The sequence below is a fragment of the Mustela lutreola genome, chromosome 8 (assembly GCF_030435805.1).
Source record: "Mustela lutreola isolate mMusLut2 chromosome 8, mMusLut2.pri, whole genome shotgun sequence".
In the NCBI taxonomy this organism is placed as follows: domain Eukaryota; kingdom Metazoa; phylum Chordata; class Mammalia; order Carnivora; family Mustelidae; genus Mustela; species Mustela lutreola.
In genome coordinates, this window is record NC_081297.1 from 50,823,801 (window position 1) to 50,843,893 (window position 20,093).

At 39.3% G+C, this 20,093-nt stretch overlaps 1 protein-coding gene and 1 long non-coding RNA gene across 12 annotated transcripts in view; one reads left to right on the forward strand and one right to left on the reverse strand.

Annotated features, from left to right (window-relative positions):
- The window catches only part of LOC131838506 (uncharacterized), a 90,399-nt gene that overhangs the window by 59,812 nt on the left and 10,494 nt on the right, over nucleotides 1–20,093 (forward strand). For 3 of the 8 annotated variants that reach the window (XR_009356620.1, XR_009356618.1, XR_009356624.1), the window contains one exon: nucleotides 9,884–9,909. The exons of the other annotated variants lie outside the window; for them this stretch is intronic. This is a non-coding gene — a long non-coding RNA (uncharacterized LOC131838506). Of the gene's footprint in view, nucleotides 1–9,883; nucleotides 9,910–20,093 lie in introns of those variants that run through there. 8 annotated transcript variants of the gene reach the window in all.
- Nucleotides 1–20,093, reverse strand: part of C8H12orf56 (chromosome 8 C12orf56 homolog) — a 111,263-nt gene that overhangs the window by 30,372 nt on the left and 60,798 nt on the right. For all 4 annotated transcript variants that reach the window (XM_059184742.1, XM_059184741.1, XM_059184744.1 and 1 more), the window contains exons 5-6: nucleotides 16,272–16,345; nucleotides 9,741–9,885 (exon numbers count right to left, since the gene is read on the reverse strand). In XM_059184742.1, the coding sequence (XP_059040725.1) occupies nucleotides 9,741–9,885; nucleotides 16,272–16,345 (219 nt within the window). The remainder of the gene's footprint in view (nucleotides 1–9,740; nucleotides 9,886–16,271; nucleotides 16,346–20,093) is intronic.

A 20,093-nucleotide genomic window follows, 5' to 3' on the forward strand; every position in this document is an offset into this window, starting at 1 on the left:
GTGGATCCAGGAGCCCGATGCAGGACTCGATCCTGGGATCTTGACCTGAGCTGAAGGCACTGGCCCAACCAACTGACCCACCCAGGCGTCCTGCAGTGTTTTCAATTAAGCAATAAAACGTGAATGTTCTATTCCTAAACTTCTTTTTCTTTTTTAACTTTTTTATTTAGAGAAATTAACTTTAAAAGACATCTTTCTTTAAATATTTTTAATTCAATTAATTAACATATAATGTATTATTGGTTTCAGAGGTAGAGGTCAGTGATTGATCAGTCTTATGCAATACCCAGTGCTCGTGACGTCACGTGTCCTCCTCGATGTCCATTACCCAGTTACCCCATCTCCCCACCAGCAACCCTGAGTTTGTTTCCTATTCCTAGATTTCTGATCAGGTTAATTTTTCACAAGAGAATAGACTTTCAGTTCAGTATGAATTGATTATGGGCCCTGGTATAAACATGGTATTGTGTGAGGCCTTAGGGAGAGTACAAAGATGAGTAAGACACATGCTTGCCCTGAAGAAGCTTATAGCATATAATGGTAAATAAGAATAATATGCCAATAACTATAGTGAAAAGGAGAATATCTGCCCTAATCTTGAGGGTAGGAACTGTGTCATGCTCACTTTCCTAATGCCTATTCCCATGTCTGACACAGAACAGGCATGCAGTAAATATCTGTTGCATTTATTGAAGAGAAGGTGCTATGAGAGATGCCATAGGACGGCATTGTCCAATAGGTAGCCAGTAGCCACGTGGCACTATTTAAATTTAAATTGACTAAATGGAATAAAATTAAAATTGCACTTCCTTAGTCACTGGCCACCTTCAGTGAGGCTAGTGGCTACTTTACTAGAACAGCACAGATTAAAGAATATTGCAGAAAGTTCTGCCATAACAGATCAGCAAGGGTAAGTTTCCAAAGCTCCCCAGAGAGGAAGACAGGAAAGGCGGAAGAACAGCGCTTGAGAGATCATAGAGAGGCAGGCAGAGGGAGAGGAGAAGCAGGCTCCCTGCTGAGCAGAGAGTCTGATGTGGGGCTTGATTTGGGGCTCGATCCCATGACCTTGAGATTGTGACCTGAGCTGAAGGCAGAGGCTTAACCCATTGAGGCACCCAGGCACCCCTGAACGGGTAGGATTTTAACAGGAGAGGATAGAAGGATTAGCCTAGAGATGGTGAACAGCAGGGGAAAACAAGGAAGGGCTAGAAAGGACAGGGTATTTGAGTCATCCCCGTGGATGGAGCCTTTAGAGGAAAGAAGTGAAAACAATGCAGTGTGGGGTTGAGTGGGTTAGGCCTAGCTTTATTCTCTTTATCCGCATCTTTCTTTTGCTGCACAGTTGAGGCCCCCTGCATCAGGCCCATTTAAAATGAGAGACCCTTAAATGGCCTCCAGACCAACACTCTGGTGTTTAACATCAACACCTCTCTTCCTTGTCTAACCTGTAGGACGTACCTCAGTTCTTCTACCTAGCCATCTGCTTTAAACCCAGTTCCCTGGTGGTGTCAAGTTTATCTAAATGGACATCTCTATGCCCTTGCTCTGTCCCTTGCCAATCCTCTCTCAGCTGCTAGGTTTACTCTTGACAACCTTTATATCCTTGTCACCTCTCCAACCCCACATTCCATGAAGCCCCTATTGCCAAACTCTAAACAATCAGGTCTTCTTGGTGCCAAATGTTTGTGTAGACATTTGGGTATAATCCACCCACATGCTGAAATGGTCTGATGTTTCATTTTGCACACTATGTAGACATCACTCTCACCCTTGAGCACTGTGCTTTCCCTGGGAGTATCTACAGCTGGATTAGTTTGCCCAGAGCCTGCCCTGTGCAGATAGATGTTGGTCCCTTCTTGAAAATACACCTTGCTAAAATAAAGGCCATACCTGTCCAAACTTGGAATCGGTGACAGTGGTCATTAGTGGGGAGCCTTAAATGCCAAAGCCAAGGTGTTTGAACTCAGTAGGGAGAGCCACCAGAGGCTTTTTAGCCACCTGGATCACACAATCTGTGATGGATTAAACTGATGCCATGTGTGCGACAGACTGGAGAGGAATATTTGGGTGGGATGTACCAATTTCCTTAGGCTTTCCACGTGGACTCCCATTTCCATGTTCATAATAATTTTGGGTGTCATTTCAATGCCTGTCTCTCAATTCTCCATAGTCCTCTGAAGTTTTGGAGTCAGACCCTGAATGTTCTATTCCTAACAGCCTGAATCTAGTAAAAGTCTAAAATGATTTAGACTTGGTAGCGCAACATCATTATTACCTGTTTCAGTGTTATGGGACATTCAACATACTATTCTATACAGCTAATATGCCCTATGATTAGGGTGATCCACCATCCCAGTGTATTTGGGACAGTCCTAGGTTTTGTACTGAGAGTCCCATATCCTGTGAACTTCCTCAGTCTTAGGCCAATTGGGACAGTTGGTCACCCAAATCTGGGCAAACCCACATGGTTGGTCATCCTACATGTGAAGCACTTAGAATCTAAAAAATGGCCAGGACTGTCTTGTATGTTGGGGAAGCTGTGCACTTGGCAGCTGCTTAGTAATGAGACCACTGACCAGAATTAGGATACAACACAGAGCGGAGGAGTCAAGATGGTGGAGAAGTAGCAGGCTGAGACTACTTCAGCTAGCAGGAGATCAGCTAGATGGCTTATCTAAAGATTGCAAACACCTGCAAATCCATCGGCAGATCGAAGAGAAGAACAGCAATTCTAGAAAAAGAAAAACAACCACTTTCTGAAAGGTAGGACTGGTGGAGAAGTGAATCCAAAGCAACGGGAAGATAGACCCCGGGGGGAGGGGCCTGCTCCCGGCAAGCGGCGGAGCAACTGAGTACAAAATCAGGACTTTTAAAAGTCTGTTCCGCTGAGGGACATCGCTCCAGAGGCTAAACCGGGGCGAAGCCCACGCGGGGTCAGCGTGGCCTCAGATCCCGCAGGGTGACAGAAGGATTGGGGGTGTCTGAATGTCGCAGAGCTTGCGGGTACTGAAATGGGAAAGCCGGCTACAGAGACAGAGCCGACAGTGAGCTCACAGCTGGGGGTTACCTTGAACCGGCCACAGGCTCAGTGAGCTCAGAGTGTGGCTGGAGGTCAGGAAGACAGGAGTAACTGGGCGCTGTTCTCTGAGGGCGCACTGAGGAGTGGGGCCATGGGCTCTTGGCTCCTCTGGGCTGGAGACCAGGAGGCCGCCATTTGTATTCCGTCCTCTGGAACTCTACGGAAAGCGCTCAGGGAACAAAAGCTCCTGAAATCAAAGCCGAGCGGATTACTCAGCCTGGCCCCTGGTAAGCGCAGTGCAATTCCGCCTGGGGCAAAGACACTTGAGAATCACTACACTAGGCCCCTCCCGCAGAAGATCAACAAGAAATCCAGCCAAGACCAAGTTCACCTACTAAGGAGTGCGGTTTCAATAACAAGGAGAGCAGAATTCTAGGGGAGGAGAAAGCAAAGCACGGAAATCATGGCTTTCTCCCTGTGATTTTTTAGTCTTGCAGTTAATTTAATTTTTTTCTTTTTTCATTTTTTTTCTCTTCTTCTGCTAAAATTTTTTTTTACTTTTACCCTTTTCTTTTTTAATGTTTTTTAACTAGTGTAATATATATATTTTTTCTTTTTTATACTTTTCTTTATTCATTTTCATTTTTTAATTCTTTTCGTTTTTTTCTTTTTTTCTTTCTTTCTTTTTGAACCTCTTTTTATCCACTTACTCCCCTTCACGATGTGGGATCTCTTCTAATTTGGTTAAAGCATATTTTCCTGGGGTTGTTGCCACCCTTTTAGTATTTTACTTGCTCCTTCATATACTCTTATCTGGACAAAATGACAAGATGGAAAAATTCAACACAAAAAAAAGAACAAGAGGCAGTACCGAAGGCTAGGGACCTAATCAATACAGACATTGGTAATATGTCAGATCTAGAGTTCAGAATGACAATTCTCAAGGTTCTAGCCGGGCTTGAAAAAGGCATGGAAGACATTAGAGAAACCCTCTCGGGAGATATAAAAGCCCTTTATGGAGAAATAAAAGAACTAAAATCTAACCAAGTTGAAATCAAAAAAGCTATTAATGAGGTGCAATAAAAAATGGAGGCTCTCACTGCTAGGATAAATGAGGCAGAAGAAAGAATTAGCGATATAGAAGACCAAATTTCAGAGAATAAAGAAGCTGAGCAAAAGAGGGACAAACAGCTACTGGACCACGAGGGGAGAATTCGAGAGATAAGTGACACCATAAGATGAAACAACATTAGAATAATTGGGATTCCAGAAGAAGAAGAAAGAGAGAGGGGAGCAGAAGGTATACTGGAGAGAATTATTGGGGAGAACTTCCCCAATATGGCAAAGGGAACGAGCATCAAAATTCAGGAGGTTCAGAGAACGCCCCTCAAAATCAATAAGAATAGGCCCACACCCCGTCACCTAATAGTAAAATTTACAAGTCTTAGTGACAAAGAGAAAATCCTGAAAGCAGCCCTGGAAAAGAAGTCTGTAACATACAATGGTAAAAATATCAGATTGGCAGCTGACTTATCCACAGAGACCTGGCAGGACAGAAAGAGCTGGCATGATATTTTCAGAGCACTAAACGAGAAAAACATGCAGCCAAGAATACTATATCCAGCTAGGCTATCATTGAAAATAGAAGGAGAGATTAAAAGCTTGCAGAACAAACAAAAACTAAGGAATTTGCAAACACCAAACCAGCTCTACAGGAAATCTTGAAAGGGGTCCTTTAAGCAAAGAGAAAGCCTACAAGAGGTAGATCAGAAAGGAACAGAGACAATACAAAGTAACAGTCACCCTACAGGCAATACAATGGCACTAAATTCATATCTCTCAATAGTTACCCTGAATGTTAATGGGCTAAATGTCCCCATCAAAAGACACAGGTTATCAGAATGGATCAAAAAACAAAACCCATCTATATGTGGCCTCCAAGAAACTCATTTTAAGCCAGAAGACACCTCCAGATTTAAAGTGAGGGGGTGGAAAAGAATTTACCATGCTAATGGACATCAGAAGAAAGCAGGAGTGGCAATCCTTATATCAGATCCATTAGATTTTAAGCCAAAGACTATAATAAGAGATGAGGAAGAAGGGTCTGTCAACCTCAAAGGGTCTGTCCAACAAGAAGATCTAACAATTTTAAAATCTATGCCCCCAACGTGGGAGCAGCCAACTATATCAACCAATTAATAACAAAATCAAAGAAACACATCAACAATAATACAATAATAGTAGGAGACTTTAACACTCCCTTCACTGAAATGGACAGATCATCCAAGCAAAAGATCAACAAGGAAATAAAGGCCTTAAATGACACACTGGACCAGATGGATATCACAGATATATTCAGAACATTTCATCCTAAAGCAACAGAATACACATTCTTCTCTAGTGCACATGGAACATTCTCCAGAATAGATCACATCCTCGGTCCTAAATCAAGACTCAACTGGTATCAAAAGATTGGGATCATTCCCTGCATATTTTCAGACCACAGTGCTCTGAAGCTAGAACTCAACCACAAGAGGAAGTTTGGAAAGAACCCAAATACATGGAGACTAAACAGCATCCTTCTAAAGAATGAATGGGTCAACCAGGAAATTAAAGAAGAATTGAAAAAAATTATGGAAACAAATGATAATGAAAATACAATGGTTCAAAATCTGTGGGACACAACAAAGGCAGTCCTGAGAGGAAAATATATAGCGGTACAAGCCTTTCTCAAGAAACAAGAAAGGTCTCAGGTACACAACCTAACCCTACACCTAAAGGAGCTGGAGAAAGAACAAGAAAGAAACCCTAAGCCCAGCAGGAGAAGAGAAATCATAAAGATCAGAGCAGAAATCATGAAATAGAAACAAACAAACAACAAAAAAAAAACAATAGAGCAAATCAACGAAACTAGGAGCTGGTTCTTTGAAAGAATTAATAAAATTGATAAACCCTGGGCCAGATTTATAAAAAAAAAGAGAAAGGACCCAAATAAATAAAATCATAAATGAAAGAGGAGAGATCACAACTAACACCAAAGAAATACAAACTATTATAAGAACATACTATGAGCAAGTCTATACCAACAAATTTGACAATCTGTAAGAAATGGATGCATTCCTAGAAACATATAAACTACCACAACTGAACCAGGAAGAAATAGAAAGCCTGAACAGACCCATAACCAGTAAGGAGATTGAAACAGTCATTAAAAATCTCCAAACAAACAAAAGCCCAGGGCCAGACGGCTTCCCGGGGGAATTCTACCAAACATTTAAAGAAGAACTAATTCCTATTCTCTGAAACTCTTCCAAAAAAATAGAAATGGAAGGAAAACTTCCAAACTCATTTTATGAGGCCAGCATCACCTTGATCCCAAAACCAGACAAGGATCCCATCAAAAAAGAGAGCTATAGTCCAATATCCTTGATGAACACAGATGCGAAAATTCTCACCAAAATACTAGCCAATAGGTTTCAACAGTACATTAAAAGGATTATTCACCACGACCAAGTGGGATTTATTTCCAGGGCTGCAAGGTTGGTTCAACATCCGCAAATCAGTCAACATGATACAACACATCAATAAAAGAAAGAACAAGAACCATAGGATACTCTCAAAAGATACTGAAAAAGCATTTGACAAAGTACAGCATCCCTTCCTGATCAAAACTCTTCAAAGTGTAGGGATAGAGGGCACATACCTCAATATCATCAAAGCCATCTATGAAAAACCCACCGCAAAAATCGTTCTCAATGGAGAAAAACTGAAAGCTTTTCCGCTAAGGTCAGGAACATGGCAGTGATGTCCATTATCACCATTGCTATTCAACATAGTACTAGAAGTCCTAGCCTCTAGTACTCAGACAACAAAAGGAAATTAAAGGCATCCAAATCAGCACAGAAGAAGTCAAATTATCACTCTTCGCAGATGATATGATACTATATGTGGAAAACCCAAAAGATTCCACTCCAAAACTGCTAGAACTTGTACAGGAATTCAGTAAAGTGTCAGGATATAAAATCAATGCACAGAAATCAGTTGCATTTCTCTACACCAACAACAAGACAGAAGAAAGAGAAATTAAGGAGTCAATCCCATTTACAATTGCACCCAAAACCATAAGATACCTAGGAATAAACCTAACCAAAGAGGCACAGAATCTATACTCAGAAAAGTATAAAGTACTCATGAAAGAAATGGAGGAAGACACAAAGAAATGGAAAAATGTTCCATGCTCCTGGATTGGAAGAATAAATATTGTGAAAATGTCTATGCTACCTAAAGCAATCTACACATTTAATGCAATTCCTATCAAAGTACCATCCATCTTTTTCAAAGAAATGGAACAAATAATTCTAAAATTTATATGGAACCAGAAAAGACCTCGAATAGCCAAAGGGATATTGAAAAAGAAAGCCAAAATCGGTGGCATCACAATCCCGGACTTCAAGCTCTATTACAAAGCTGTCATCATCAAGACAGCATGGTACTGGCACAAAAACAGACACATAGATCAATGGAACAGAAGAGAGAGCCCAGAAATAGACCCTCAACTCTATGGTCAACTAATCTTTGACAAAGCAGGAAAGAATGTCCAATGGAAAAAGACAGCCTCTTCAATAAATGGTGTTGGGAAAATTGGACAGCCACATGCAGAAAAATGAAATTGGACCATTTCCTTACACCACACACGAAAATAGACTCAAAATGGATGAAGGACCTCAATGTGCGAAAGGAATCCATCAAAATCCTTGAGGAGAACACAGGCAGCAACCTCTTCGACCTCAGCCGCAGCAACATCTTCCTAGGAACATCGCCAAAGGCAAGGGAAGCAAGGGCAAAAATGAACTATTGGGATTTCATCAAGATCAAAAGCTTTTGCACAGCAAAGGAAACAGTGAACAAAATCAAAAGACAACTGACAGAATGGGAGAAGATATTTGCAAACGACATATCAGATAGAGGACTAGTGTCCAAAATATAGAAAGAACTTAGCAAACTCAACACCTAAAGAACAAATAATCCAATCAAGAAATGGGCAGAGGACATGAACAGACATTTCTGCAAAGAAGACAACCAGATGGCCAACAGACACATGAAAACGTGCTCCATATCACTTGGCATCAGGGAAATACAAATCAAAACCACAATGAGATATCACTTCACACCAGTCAAAATGGCTAAAATCAACAAGTCAGGAAATGACAGATGCTGGCGAGGATGCGGAGAAAGGGGAACCCTCCTACACTGTTGGTGGGAATGCAAGCTGGTGCAACCACTCTGGAAAACAGCATGGAGGTTCCTCAAAATGTTGAAAATAGAACTGCCCTATGACCCAGCAATTGCACTACTGGGTATTTACCCTAAATATACAAACGTGGTGATCCAAAGGGGTACGTGCACCCGAATATTTATAGCAGCAATGTCCACAATAGCCAAACTATGGAAAGAACCTAGATGTCCATCAACAGATGAATGGATCAAGAAGATGTGGTATATATACACAATGGAATACTATGCAGCCATCAAAAGAAAATGAAATCTTGCCATTTGCGACAACATGGATGGAACTAGAGCGTATCATGCTTAGCGAAATAAGTCAAGTGGAGAAAGACAACTCTCATATGATCTCCCTGATATGAGGAAGTCGTGATGCAACATGGGGGCTTAAGTGGGTAGGAGAAGAATAAATGAAAGAAGATGGGATTGGGAGGGAGACAAACCATAAGTGACTCTTAATCTCACAAAACAAACTGAGGGTTGCTGGGGGGAAGGGGGTTGGGAGAAGGGGGGTGGGGTTATGGACACTGGGGAGGGTATGTGCTTTGTTGAGTGCTGTGAAGTGTGTAAACCTGGCGATTCACAGTCCTGTACCCCTGGGGATAAAAATATATGTTTATAAAAAATAAAAAATTTTAAAAAAAAGAAAAAAAAAGATACAACACAGAGCCATCAACATGAGCTTCACCCAAGGCAGGGCTCACCCCCTCACTTAGGCCTCATTAGCAACACAACAGTACTCACTGGGGCTTCTGAATCCCTTCACCTGAAACTGAATATGAAATTAAGTAAGTCTTTACAGAGTAAGTCTGTAACTTGCTGCATGAGTGCTAGGTTGCTTTGACTCCCCAAGAATTACCTTTTTAAAAATAACAGTCCTACACTCAAAAGTCACCTTTTTTCATTTTTACTTTTGTTATATGGATACCTGAATGTAAGACTTCTTGAAATCTACTCTTCCATCTCACAGCCCGTACTCATGCATCTTGCATGCCAAAAGCTTCCTCTCTAATTATCTGTCTTTGACTTGACAACCCAACCCATCTAAAGTACTGTCTTTTGCTACCATTGTCTTCTTACCCCATTTCCCTGCAACACACATACTCAGTACTGATTAAATCACAATATTTCAAGTACTGAGTCAGGACAGCATCAATATTCTAAAATACAGCTTCCATCAGGGCACTGGGTGACCTAGTCAGTTAAGAGTCTGACTCTTGGTTTCGACTTGGGGCTCTGTACTCAGTGGGGAGTCTGCTAGAGGATTGCCTCTCTCCCTCTATGCTCTTCCCTCCCCCTACATGCTCTCTCTGCCCCCCCCATAACAAAATGCAGCCCTGAATACAAGACATTTAGTTGTATTTTACTTTATGCTTGATTATACTGCATCAGATAAACAGGTAGAACAAGTTTCAAAGATTAAAAATAAATCACCTACTTTCCAGAAAAGCCGTTTCAGAATGAAGTTTTTCTGGGCTGCTACTTTAAGTTCTGTAATCAAGCAAAGTATCTTCCTTAAAGTATTGCCTTTAAGAAAAAGTTCAGATTTCAGTTGACTGAAGTGCTTTATTTTCTCCTCAGATCTACAGAAACACACACAAAAAATATTTCCATTTAAAAAATAATAAGAAACAGCAGTTGAGGAATATCAGCGATTATTGACAGGTCTGTAAAACTTTGTTACTAATGAAATTTTCATTAGTTTTGTGCTTCTGCCTTTATCACTCTTTAGTAATGAACCTTGCTTTCCCCAGGTTGAAATATTTATTACTCCCGCTGGACATACTTTTCCCCATACCCCTTTACTCAAGCGGTATCCAGCCCATCAGGAATACTCTCAGTGTCCCTCGGAAACTGTCATCCCTCTTCCATCGCCTAGCCCACAGTTTGTTCACATACCATTTACCATACTGCATGAACCATGTGTAATATTATTTGCTTCATATTTTTTCTTTAAATCAACTCACTTTGTGTGCGGGTGTAGAGAAGTTTATTTATGTAAGATTTTCTTTATTTAAGAGAGAGAATAAGCATGTGCACTCATACATGGGAGCAGAGGGAGGGGCAGAGAGAGGGAGAGAATCTCACACAGACTCTGCACAGAGCACAGAGACCCACCAGGGACCTGATCTCACGACCCTGAGATCATGACTGGAGCTGAAACCAAGAGTCGGACACCTAACCGACTAAGCCACCCAGGCAACCCGAGAAGTTTATTTGTAAAGAAAGCTTTATATCACGGCCTTACAGGGAGAACCAGCATTAATTGCATTAGTAGCAGGTAACTGTGAAAGCAGCATGAAAGCATCACAAGTTCTAAGTCGATGCACGCATTCCAAGCCTGAGACTCTCTGTCTTTGATAGAAAGGCTGAAGAGCATGAGTTAGAGAGCTGCCATTTCTGGCACCAAGCCGAGGGCTTCTCCCTAATGAGACTGGACTACTTGGAAAAGGAATCACCTTTCCACGATGGAATTCAAAGTTATTTCCTGCCATGTCCGAGTATCAAATGCATTCATCTCTTGTCACTGACTGCTGTGTGTTCTAGAGTCAGGAAAAGCTGGCTTTGCTGAAAAGAGGAACACCTTCCCCTTACAGCTTTCCCTAATTCCATCGTGAATGGGGAACCTCTCCTATAGCACTTTTTCCACACTTCTTATATATCACACTAATTCTGTTTTGCCACATTGTTGTAATTTGTGTACCTGTCCTGGGCACTTTTCATGGACTAGCTTGTTCAGTCCCACTAAGGGGGTTAGAGCTGGGAATTACTGTTGCATGTATAGGATGTTAGATGGGTTAAGTAACACGTCCAAGTTCATACTGGCTGGCTCAGTCATGACCTTGATTTCAGGATCATGAGTTCAAGTCCCACGTTGGGCATGGAGCTTACTTAAAAAAAAAAAAAAAAAGAAAAGAAAAGAAAAAAGAAAAAGAAAGGGTGTGAAGTAATGCTAGGAGAGGCATTTCATGTTCTGTGTAGGTGATGGAAACTTCAGAATTTCTGACTTGAATTAAAAATATTTTTACCACCTACTCCATAAATCTTGATACCAACCATTTATCCCAATTCTACTAAATGGAATCTTAGCTCTTGCCTACTGCCTCCCCTGTGTTTTAAAAATAAATCTAGGATGTTCTCTTATCCAATCAATGAGCCTCCCTTTTTTTTTTTTTTTTTAAGATTTTATTTATTTGTCAGAGAAAGAGAGAACACAAGCAGGGGGAGCAGCAGGTAAAAGAAAAAGCAAACTCCCCACTGAGCAAGGAGCCTAGCACTGGACTGGATCCCAGAATCCTGAGATCATGACCTGAGCCAAAGTTAGATGCTTAACTTACTGAGCCACTCAGGCATCCCAATGAGCCTCTCTTATTAACAAAAACATTAAGACTTCCCCCAAAACAGCCTCTTTTCTAGTGGAGAACATGGAAGAGAAATCATCATCAAGAATTCAGTGGCAGAAGTCACAGAGGCAAGGGGTGCCTGAGTGGCTCAGTTGGTTTTATTGTCTGCCTTCAGCTCAGGTCATGATCCCAGGGTCCTGGGATCGCGCCCCCACATCGGGCTCCCTGCTCATATAGGAACTCGCTTCTCCCTCTCTCTCTGCCTTCCCCCCAGCTTGTGTGCTCTCTGTCTCTCTCATTCTGCTCTCTCAAATAAATAAATAAAACATTTTTTTAAAAAAAGTCACAGAGGCAGAAGAACACGATTATAAACATAGGGATCGGGGCACCTGGGTAGCTCAGTGGGTTAAGGCCTCTGCCTTCGGCTCAGGTCATGATCTCAGGGTTCTAGGATCGAGCCCCGCATAGGGCTCTCTGCTTGGCAGGGAGCCTGCTTCTTCCCTTCTCTCTCTGCCTGCCTCTCTGCCTACTTGTGATCTCTGTCTGTCAAATAAATATAATAAAAAAAATAAACATGGGGATCAGAGTTCTAGATCTGTCTCTACTTAGCTGAGTAATTACCAAGGGCAAATTACCCAGTCTCTCTGTGCCTCAGTTTCCTCATCTGTAAAATTGGAAGTCCTACTGTTTTGATATTTCAGTCTGTGCTTAGTTAGCACACAATAAGTATTTAATAAATGGTTTCTAAATAAAATAGGAATGAGCTTTGAGATCCTACTTCCCTATACATCCACTTTTAATTACAATCACATTTCATTAAAAAAAACTATAAAATTCCTCTATTCTCTGAGAACTGCAAAAATAGCAGGAATGTAGTTTTCACAAACTGATGAGCTTAGGAAAGCACAAGCTTGGAAAGAATACCAGCTGAATTACTTTCAAATTGACTTTCCTATTTTTCGCATTCGTCAGCAATTTGCTGTGATCTGTATAGAAACAGTTTTTATCTTGTTGCACCTATGATAACAGACTGTAATAATAAACTTTTCTTTCAAAAAAAACAAAACAAGGGTGCCTGGGTGGCTCAGTGGGTTAAGCATGTGACTTCGGTTAGGTCAAGATCGCAGGATCCAGGGATGGAGCCTGCAGTGGGCTCCATATTAATCAAGGAGTCTGCTTGTCCCTCTGCCCCTCCCTGCCAAGTAAATAAATAAAATCTTTATAAATAAATAAATAAATAAATAAATAAATAAATGGAATTTCATAAGAAAAAGCATTCCTCCTTATACTAAAAATCAATTCACATATGAATTGAGGGCTCAAATACATCATAAATACAAGTTAAATTTAGCAGTCTGTATTTCTATAGAGTCACAGTTTTTTTTAATCTTTCAGAGAACATTTGTCTTTATATTGATGATAAACTTTATTTGACTAATTTAAATAATAAAAGGTCTAGTGCCAGAAGACTCCCTTATTTAATTTCAGAACAGGGGAAGATTTTTCATTAATTTTAACATATTTTATATTTTCATCAGCTAGAAAACATAAATTCACCCAAATAGTGTGGCAAGATGGATTCTTCATCTAATGATAAGCTGTTTTTCCTGTATTTTTTTTCATTTTTGTGGATATTTTATATAAATAATACATCTGTATAATGCTTTACAGCTGGAAAGGGTTTATCATAGATTATCTCAAAAGCACTGTGTGTATGTTCACAGGGGTCCCTATAAATCCATGTGAGCTTACAGAACTCATATTTGTAACAGCTCTAGTTTGAAAACCCAAAGAGTATATATTTACTCCCCTTAAACTTAAGGTACCTTGCAGGCAGAGAACTCTCTTGTTATCTTATACATATTAGCACATTCCTCACAGTGAATTTTAAATTACTGCATTTTAAATGTTGCCTTTAGGAATTAACTTTGAAAGAAATTGCTTTCCCTGAGTCAAGCTAGTGGTAGAAATCTCCTCACCTTCAATGACAAATTTCATGTCACTCATATACAAAGTCAACGCCTATTTTATTATCCAGTTAGTTTTAAAATCACTTTAAATAAGCACTGAAATTAAAACTGATACATTTTTAAAGTAAACATATGAAAACATATAGGAATTCTTTTTTAAAAACATGTAGAGGTATGCCTGGGTAGCTCAGTCGGTTAAGCATCTGCCTTTGGCTCAGGTCATGATCTCAGAGTCCTGGGATGGAGTCCTGCATCGGGCTCCTTGCTCCCCTGCTTGTGCTCTCTCTCTCTCTGACAAATAAATAAAATCTTTTAAAAAAATGTAGAAATTCTAAGCCATCCATATTACCATATTAAAAAAAAAAAAAAGAAATCACAAACATTGTTATTTAACCCCTACAAACCTCAGAACACATCACAAGACAAACATTTCTTACAAGATCATCATTATCACATCCAACAAAATTATCATTATTTTTTTGATATTGGTTAATACCCAGTCCATACTCAAATGTCCTCTATTGCCTTAGAAATGTCTTTTTACTTTTGGTTTATTAAAATCAAGATATAAATAAGATACTTGTTATATTTGTTTATTATGTTTCTTTTCTTTTTTTTTTTAAGATTTGATTTGACAGAGAGAGATCACAAGTAGGCAGAGAGGCAAGCAGAGAGAGAGAGAGGAGGAAGCAGGCTCCCTGCCGAGCAGAGAGCCCGATGTAGGATTTGATCCCAGAACCCTGAGATCATGACCTGAGCTGAAGGCAGAGGCTTAACCCACTGAGCCACCCAGGCACCCCTATTACATTTCTTAATTAAGCCTTTTAAAAACTTTTCTTACGGAAAATTTTAAACATATACAAAAATGGAGAAACCCGAAGAGAAACACTATGTATCTGTCTCCTAGATCCAATAATCTTCAACATTTTTCCAGTCTTGTTTTATCTATTCCCTTACTTACACACACACACATATGCACATACACACGTGTTTTAAAATAAAAATAAAATATACATACTATAAAATTTACCACTGTAACCATTTTCAGGTGTACAATTCAGTGGTATCAAGTGCATTCACAGTGTTTTGCAACCATCACTACTATACTCTCCATTTCCATCTTCCCAAACAGAAACTCTATACTGATTAACTATAGGTCCCCATTCCTCTCTCCCTTCAGCCATAGTAACCTCTATTTTATTTTTTGTTTCTATGAATTTGCCTATTCTCAATGCCTCAAATAAGTGGAATCATGCAATAATTGTCCTTTTGGTCTGGCTTATTTCACTTAGCATAATTTATTCAAGGTTCATCCATGTTGTCACACGTGTCAAAATTTCATTCCTTTTCAAGGCTAACAGGCCCACACTTTTAAGTCAGATTCAGGTTTAATTGTTTTAACAATTTACTCATTCATTCTATAAAGGCAGCCTACTATGTGCCGGTGACCAATGTACAGTCCCAGCTCTTAAGGAGCAGCACACAATCAAAAAAGCAGCCATAAGAGAGACTGTTAAATACTACAAGATCATAAGCACAGGATATTATGGAAGAGCCTCTCTATCTCTCTTTTTTTAAAATTTTAATAGATTTTATTTACTTAGAGAGTAGGGAACAGGGAGAGCAGCAGGCAGAGGGAGAGGAAGAAGCAGACTTCCCGCTGAACAGGGAGCCCTACATGGGGCTCAGTCCTAGGATCCTGAGACCATGACCTGAGCCAAAGGCAGATGCTTAACCAACTGGGCCACCCAGCTGTCCCACAGCAGACCCTCCTAATGCAGCTTTGAGAAATTATTATTATTATTATTATTATTTTGAGAAATGATTTTTAAAGAAAGGGATAGGAAGCTAAGACTTGATGGGTTGAAGTCATTCATGAAGGAGAAGAAGAATAGAGAGTAGGATTCCAGAATGGAGGAAAAAGCAAAAAACCAGGAAGCTTTCTGAGAACTGGATCAGTTTCTGAGTCTGGATCAGGAGCTCAGGGCAGGAGTTAAGGGGACATGATAGTTGAAAATGAAAAAATGAAGAGACATCAGGAAGATCTTTATAAGCTGTTTAGATTTTCTCCTAAGGGCAATGGAGAGCCATTCAAAGGCTTGAAGGCAGGGGATTACATCCTCAGATCTGTGCTTCCAAAAGATTTCTTTGGTTACAGAGAATGGTTTAGAGAGGGTCAAGAGTGAAGGCAGAGGCCAGCCAGGATAATACTGTAGGAGCTGAGAACAAAGTTAATTGGGCTGAGCATGTGACAGTGGAAAGAAGTAGATATTATCCAAATACAGTAGAGAAGAACAGTGAGTCCTGTGACAACTGACTGGCTGCAGGGGTCGGGGGTGGTGAAGCGGGAGAGAGAAGGTAAAAATGACATTCAGGACACTGCCTTAGGTGATATAGGGATAAGGACAGCAGGCCCTGTGTTAGGAGACGCAAGAGGAAAGTCAGGTCCCAGAAGGAAGATGCCAAGTTTCATTTTGAATAGGTTCTTGGAAGACCTATAGAGGTGATGTCCAGTGGGTAATTGTGTTTGCAGACCTAAATTCCGAGCAGACATTGAAGTAGAGGTATGGATGTGATGGGCAGCAACACATGGAGTTAAGAGAGGCAAAGAGAGAACAGTCACCCATGCGGCCTTGGCATATCATCACTCCTTACCTATATGGCTTTTGAGTTCCAATAGCAGGACTGAGCTCACTAACATATAAGGGATCTTGTAAAAGAGTAGCTTTCTAAAAGAGAAAAAAATACGGGAATAGTTAGAATTTTTGTTTATTGAAAATCAATTTCTCTTGTTTTAGTCAGTATCATATATCTGTTCCTTAATTCCTGCTATAGTACATGATTTATTTATGTAAATAATGCCAGAGGGAATTGTTTTTCCTTATAGGTTTTAAAAAGTTTTAAACATGACATTTGTTCATTATAAAATAATCTATTAAAATCAAATAGTCCAAAAATGCATAAACTAAAAGACAACATTTCCCTGTCTCTCCCTATTGCTTCCATCCCACTAATCAAAGTACCTTACTATACACTTGAAACCATAGAATACCGTACATTAATTATACTGGGGTTAAAAATAACAGTAACAACAGAGTACCTTACTATATTATTTTCAGCTTGGCTTATATCCTTTTAGGCATATAAAAACATATTAATTATAACATACACCTCAAATATATACTTATTAGATGATATATTTTATAATATGCACTTAATACTAGTTAATTTATATCACATTTATTAATCTGGAATTTTTTTCCACTTACTATATGGTGTTTTTTCCCATATCTGTGTATATAGGTTTACTTCTCTCTTTTTAATGATTACCTAGTATTCCATGGTATAGATTATAGAATAGTTTTGTTAACTACTCCCCTATCAATAGGGTTATTTTTCCCTTAAATCTTTAGTGTTGCCATTTTCCATTCATTCTGGATCCCCCTAAAATATGGGTCAGTAGTGTTCAGCAAGTTCTCTAAATAATCTTTTATTTTATGTTGAGGCCTAACAGATGGGTCAGAATTTCTGAAATGTTGCTGATTTATAACTCCAAACAAACTTACCTCTATCTTATTCCTTAATATCAGAGCAGGATGGTGGGTGGATGATCCGGTGGAAGTAAGTGCTTTTTCTCACTACTTTTGTTTTTATTATCTGTTTGGTTTTTTTTTTTTTTTTTTTTTTTTTTTTTAAGTAGGTTCCACACCCAATATGGAGCCCAACCCAGGGCTTGACCTCACAACCCTGAGATCAAGACCCAAGCTGAGATCAAGAGTTGGATGCTTAACCAACCAAGCCACACATGCACCCCATTTTTGTTTTTTAAAGTAAGCTCTACCCCCAGCATGAGTCTCAAACGACCCCAAGATCAAGAGTTGCATGCTCTACTAACTGAACAAGCCAGGTGCCCTTGTTCCCCCGACTTTTATCATTGCTTTCAGTTAAAAAAATACCATCTTATTTTTCCTCTCTAAATGTTTGTGTTTATGGGGGTGCCTGGGTGGCTCAGTCAATTAAGCAACTAACTCTTGCTCTCAGCTCTGGTCTGGATCTCAGGGTTGTGAGGTCAAGCCCCACATGAGCCTACTTTTGGGAGAAGTGGGGTGGGGTTATGGACATTGGGGAGGGTATGTGCTTTGGTGAGTGCTATGAAGTGTGTAAACCTGGCGATTCACAGACCTGTACCCCTGGGGATAAAAATATATTATATGTTTATAAAAAATTAAAAATAAATAAATAAATAAAAAAATAAAATTTAAAACTTTAAAAAAAAGTTTACATTTACTTTAAATCTAGAATTTTAATTTGAGGATACTCCTTAGTGATTTAGCTTTCTAACACCTGTCTTCACAACATATGAAGGGCAAAGAATTGCTCTATATTGCTTTTGTAGAATTTGAGATGCTAAAGAACTCCAATGTAATTATTGTTGGTGAAAGTTACAGATAAAATGGGTTACTGAAGGAGACTCAGCTGTTTGGAAACCCTTAAAATCAGAATGAGTGCTAATTTCTCACTGGATGGTTTAGGTTTACCTATAAGAGAGTTTAAATGCCCATTCTTTTTTCCCCAGTAGCATTCCCCTACCTCAACGTGAATGATCATTCTGGATCTCAAAGCATAAGAGATCAGTTAGCCAAGATAATTCTGACTGATTTAGGGGATTATATATTTTTTTTAATTTCCTAAAACTTATGAAGGTATCACCAAGAATAACCAAAGTCATCAACATGATGAAAGAATTAAACAGTGTCACAAAAAAGTCACAACTTTTAAAATGTTTATATTGAATTAATATCTTATTCTTACTAGAATGAATGCTAACTGGATTTATCACTTATGTGTGAAATATTTGCTTACGCATTTTCCATCTTTCAAGGGATACAACATTATTATTTTTGAAAGGGGGAAATGGCAGAGGGAAAGGGAGAGAAAGAATCTTAAGCAGAAACCACGCCCAATACAGAGCCAGAGGAGGAGCTTGATCTCATGGCCCTGAGATCATGACCTGAGCTAAAATCAAGAGTCGGATGCTTAACCAACTCTGAGTTACCAGTGTGGCCCAAAACATTGTTTTTTAATGATAGTATCTACAATTGAAAGATAACCCCCTTCCACCCACATTTATTTCAGTGGAAAAAATCAGACTACTTAAGTTCAAATCTCAGCTCATGCAACTTGTGCAAACTTGCATATATTATTAAATTTCTCAATGCCTTAATTTCCTCATCTACAAAACAAGAATAACAGTCCTACTCCTGGGGTTGTTGTACAGATTAAATGAGTTAATATACAGAAAGCATCAAAGCAGATCCTACCTGTTAATACATGTCAGTTATTGTTATTGCTTTTATTATCAAAAGGGCTAGGAGTTTGCCTATCTGACTTGCCCCAGCCATGCCTCTGCAGCAGAGTTAAAAAGTAGTTGAGCCCTGAGTGTTGTATATAAGGGATGAATCACTAAATTCTACTCCAGAAACCAATACTGTATGTTAAATACCTAAAATTTAAATTAAAACATTTTTTTAAATAAATGAAAATAAATGTTACAGTTAATCTTTTGATTCACTATTATTACACTAATAAACCTTAACCATCTTATTAAAAATAATAATAATAATAATAAAACAAATAAAAAGTAAAAAGTAGTACTAAGACCAGGAGTTAGTCAAGTTAGGGAAACATAAACAGTCATTTTGAAGTATTTAGATAGATTAAGTTTTGGTTTTCCTATTAGAATATATGTGGCCTCCTTTCAATAGGCCAGGGTTTTCCCTCTATCTGTGATTTGTTTACATTCTTAATTTGAAAAGCACTGTTTAAAAATTTAGGAGCGCCTGGCTGGCTCAGTTGGTAAAACATGTGGCTCTTGATCTTGGGGTTGTAAATTTAAGCTTCACGTTGGGTGTGGAGTTTACTTAAAAATAAAATCTTTAGGGGCACCTGAGTGGCTCAGTCAGTTGAGCATCCCTTCAGCTCAGGTCATGATCCCAGGGTCCTGGGATCCAGTTCCGCACTGGGCTCCCTGCTCAGTGGAGAGCCTGCCTCTCCCTCTCCCTGCTGCTCTGCTTACTTGTGGTCTCTGTCTCCCTGTCAAATAAATAAGCAAAATCTTAAAAACTAATAATAATAATAGGGGTGCCTCAGTCATTAAGCGTCTGCCTTCAGCTCAGGTCGTGGTCCAGGGTCCTGGGACTGAGCCCTGCATCAGGTTCCCTGCTCGGCGGGAAGCCTGTTTCTCCCTCTCCTATGCCCCCTGCTTGTGTTCCTTTTCTCACTGTCTGCCTCTCTGTGAAATAATCAAATAAATAAATAAATGTATATATATAATAAAAAATAAATTAAAGCTTTAAAAATAAAAATTTAAGGAGGAATTTTGAACATTTGACATTTAAACATGAACCATTCTGAACTATGAGAAAAAACTTAAGATTTGCCTTGAAATCTTTCAGTTTTTAGTCATTCATAAAACCT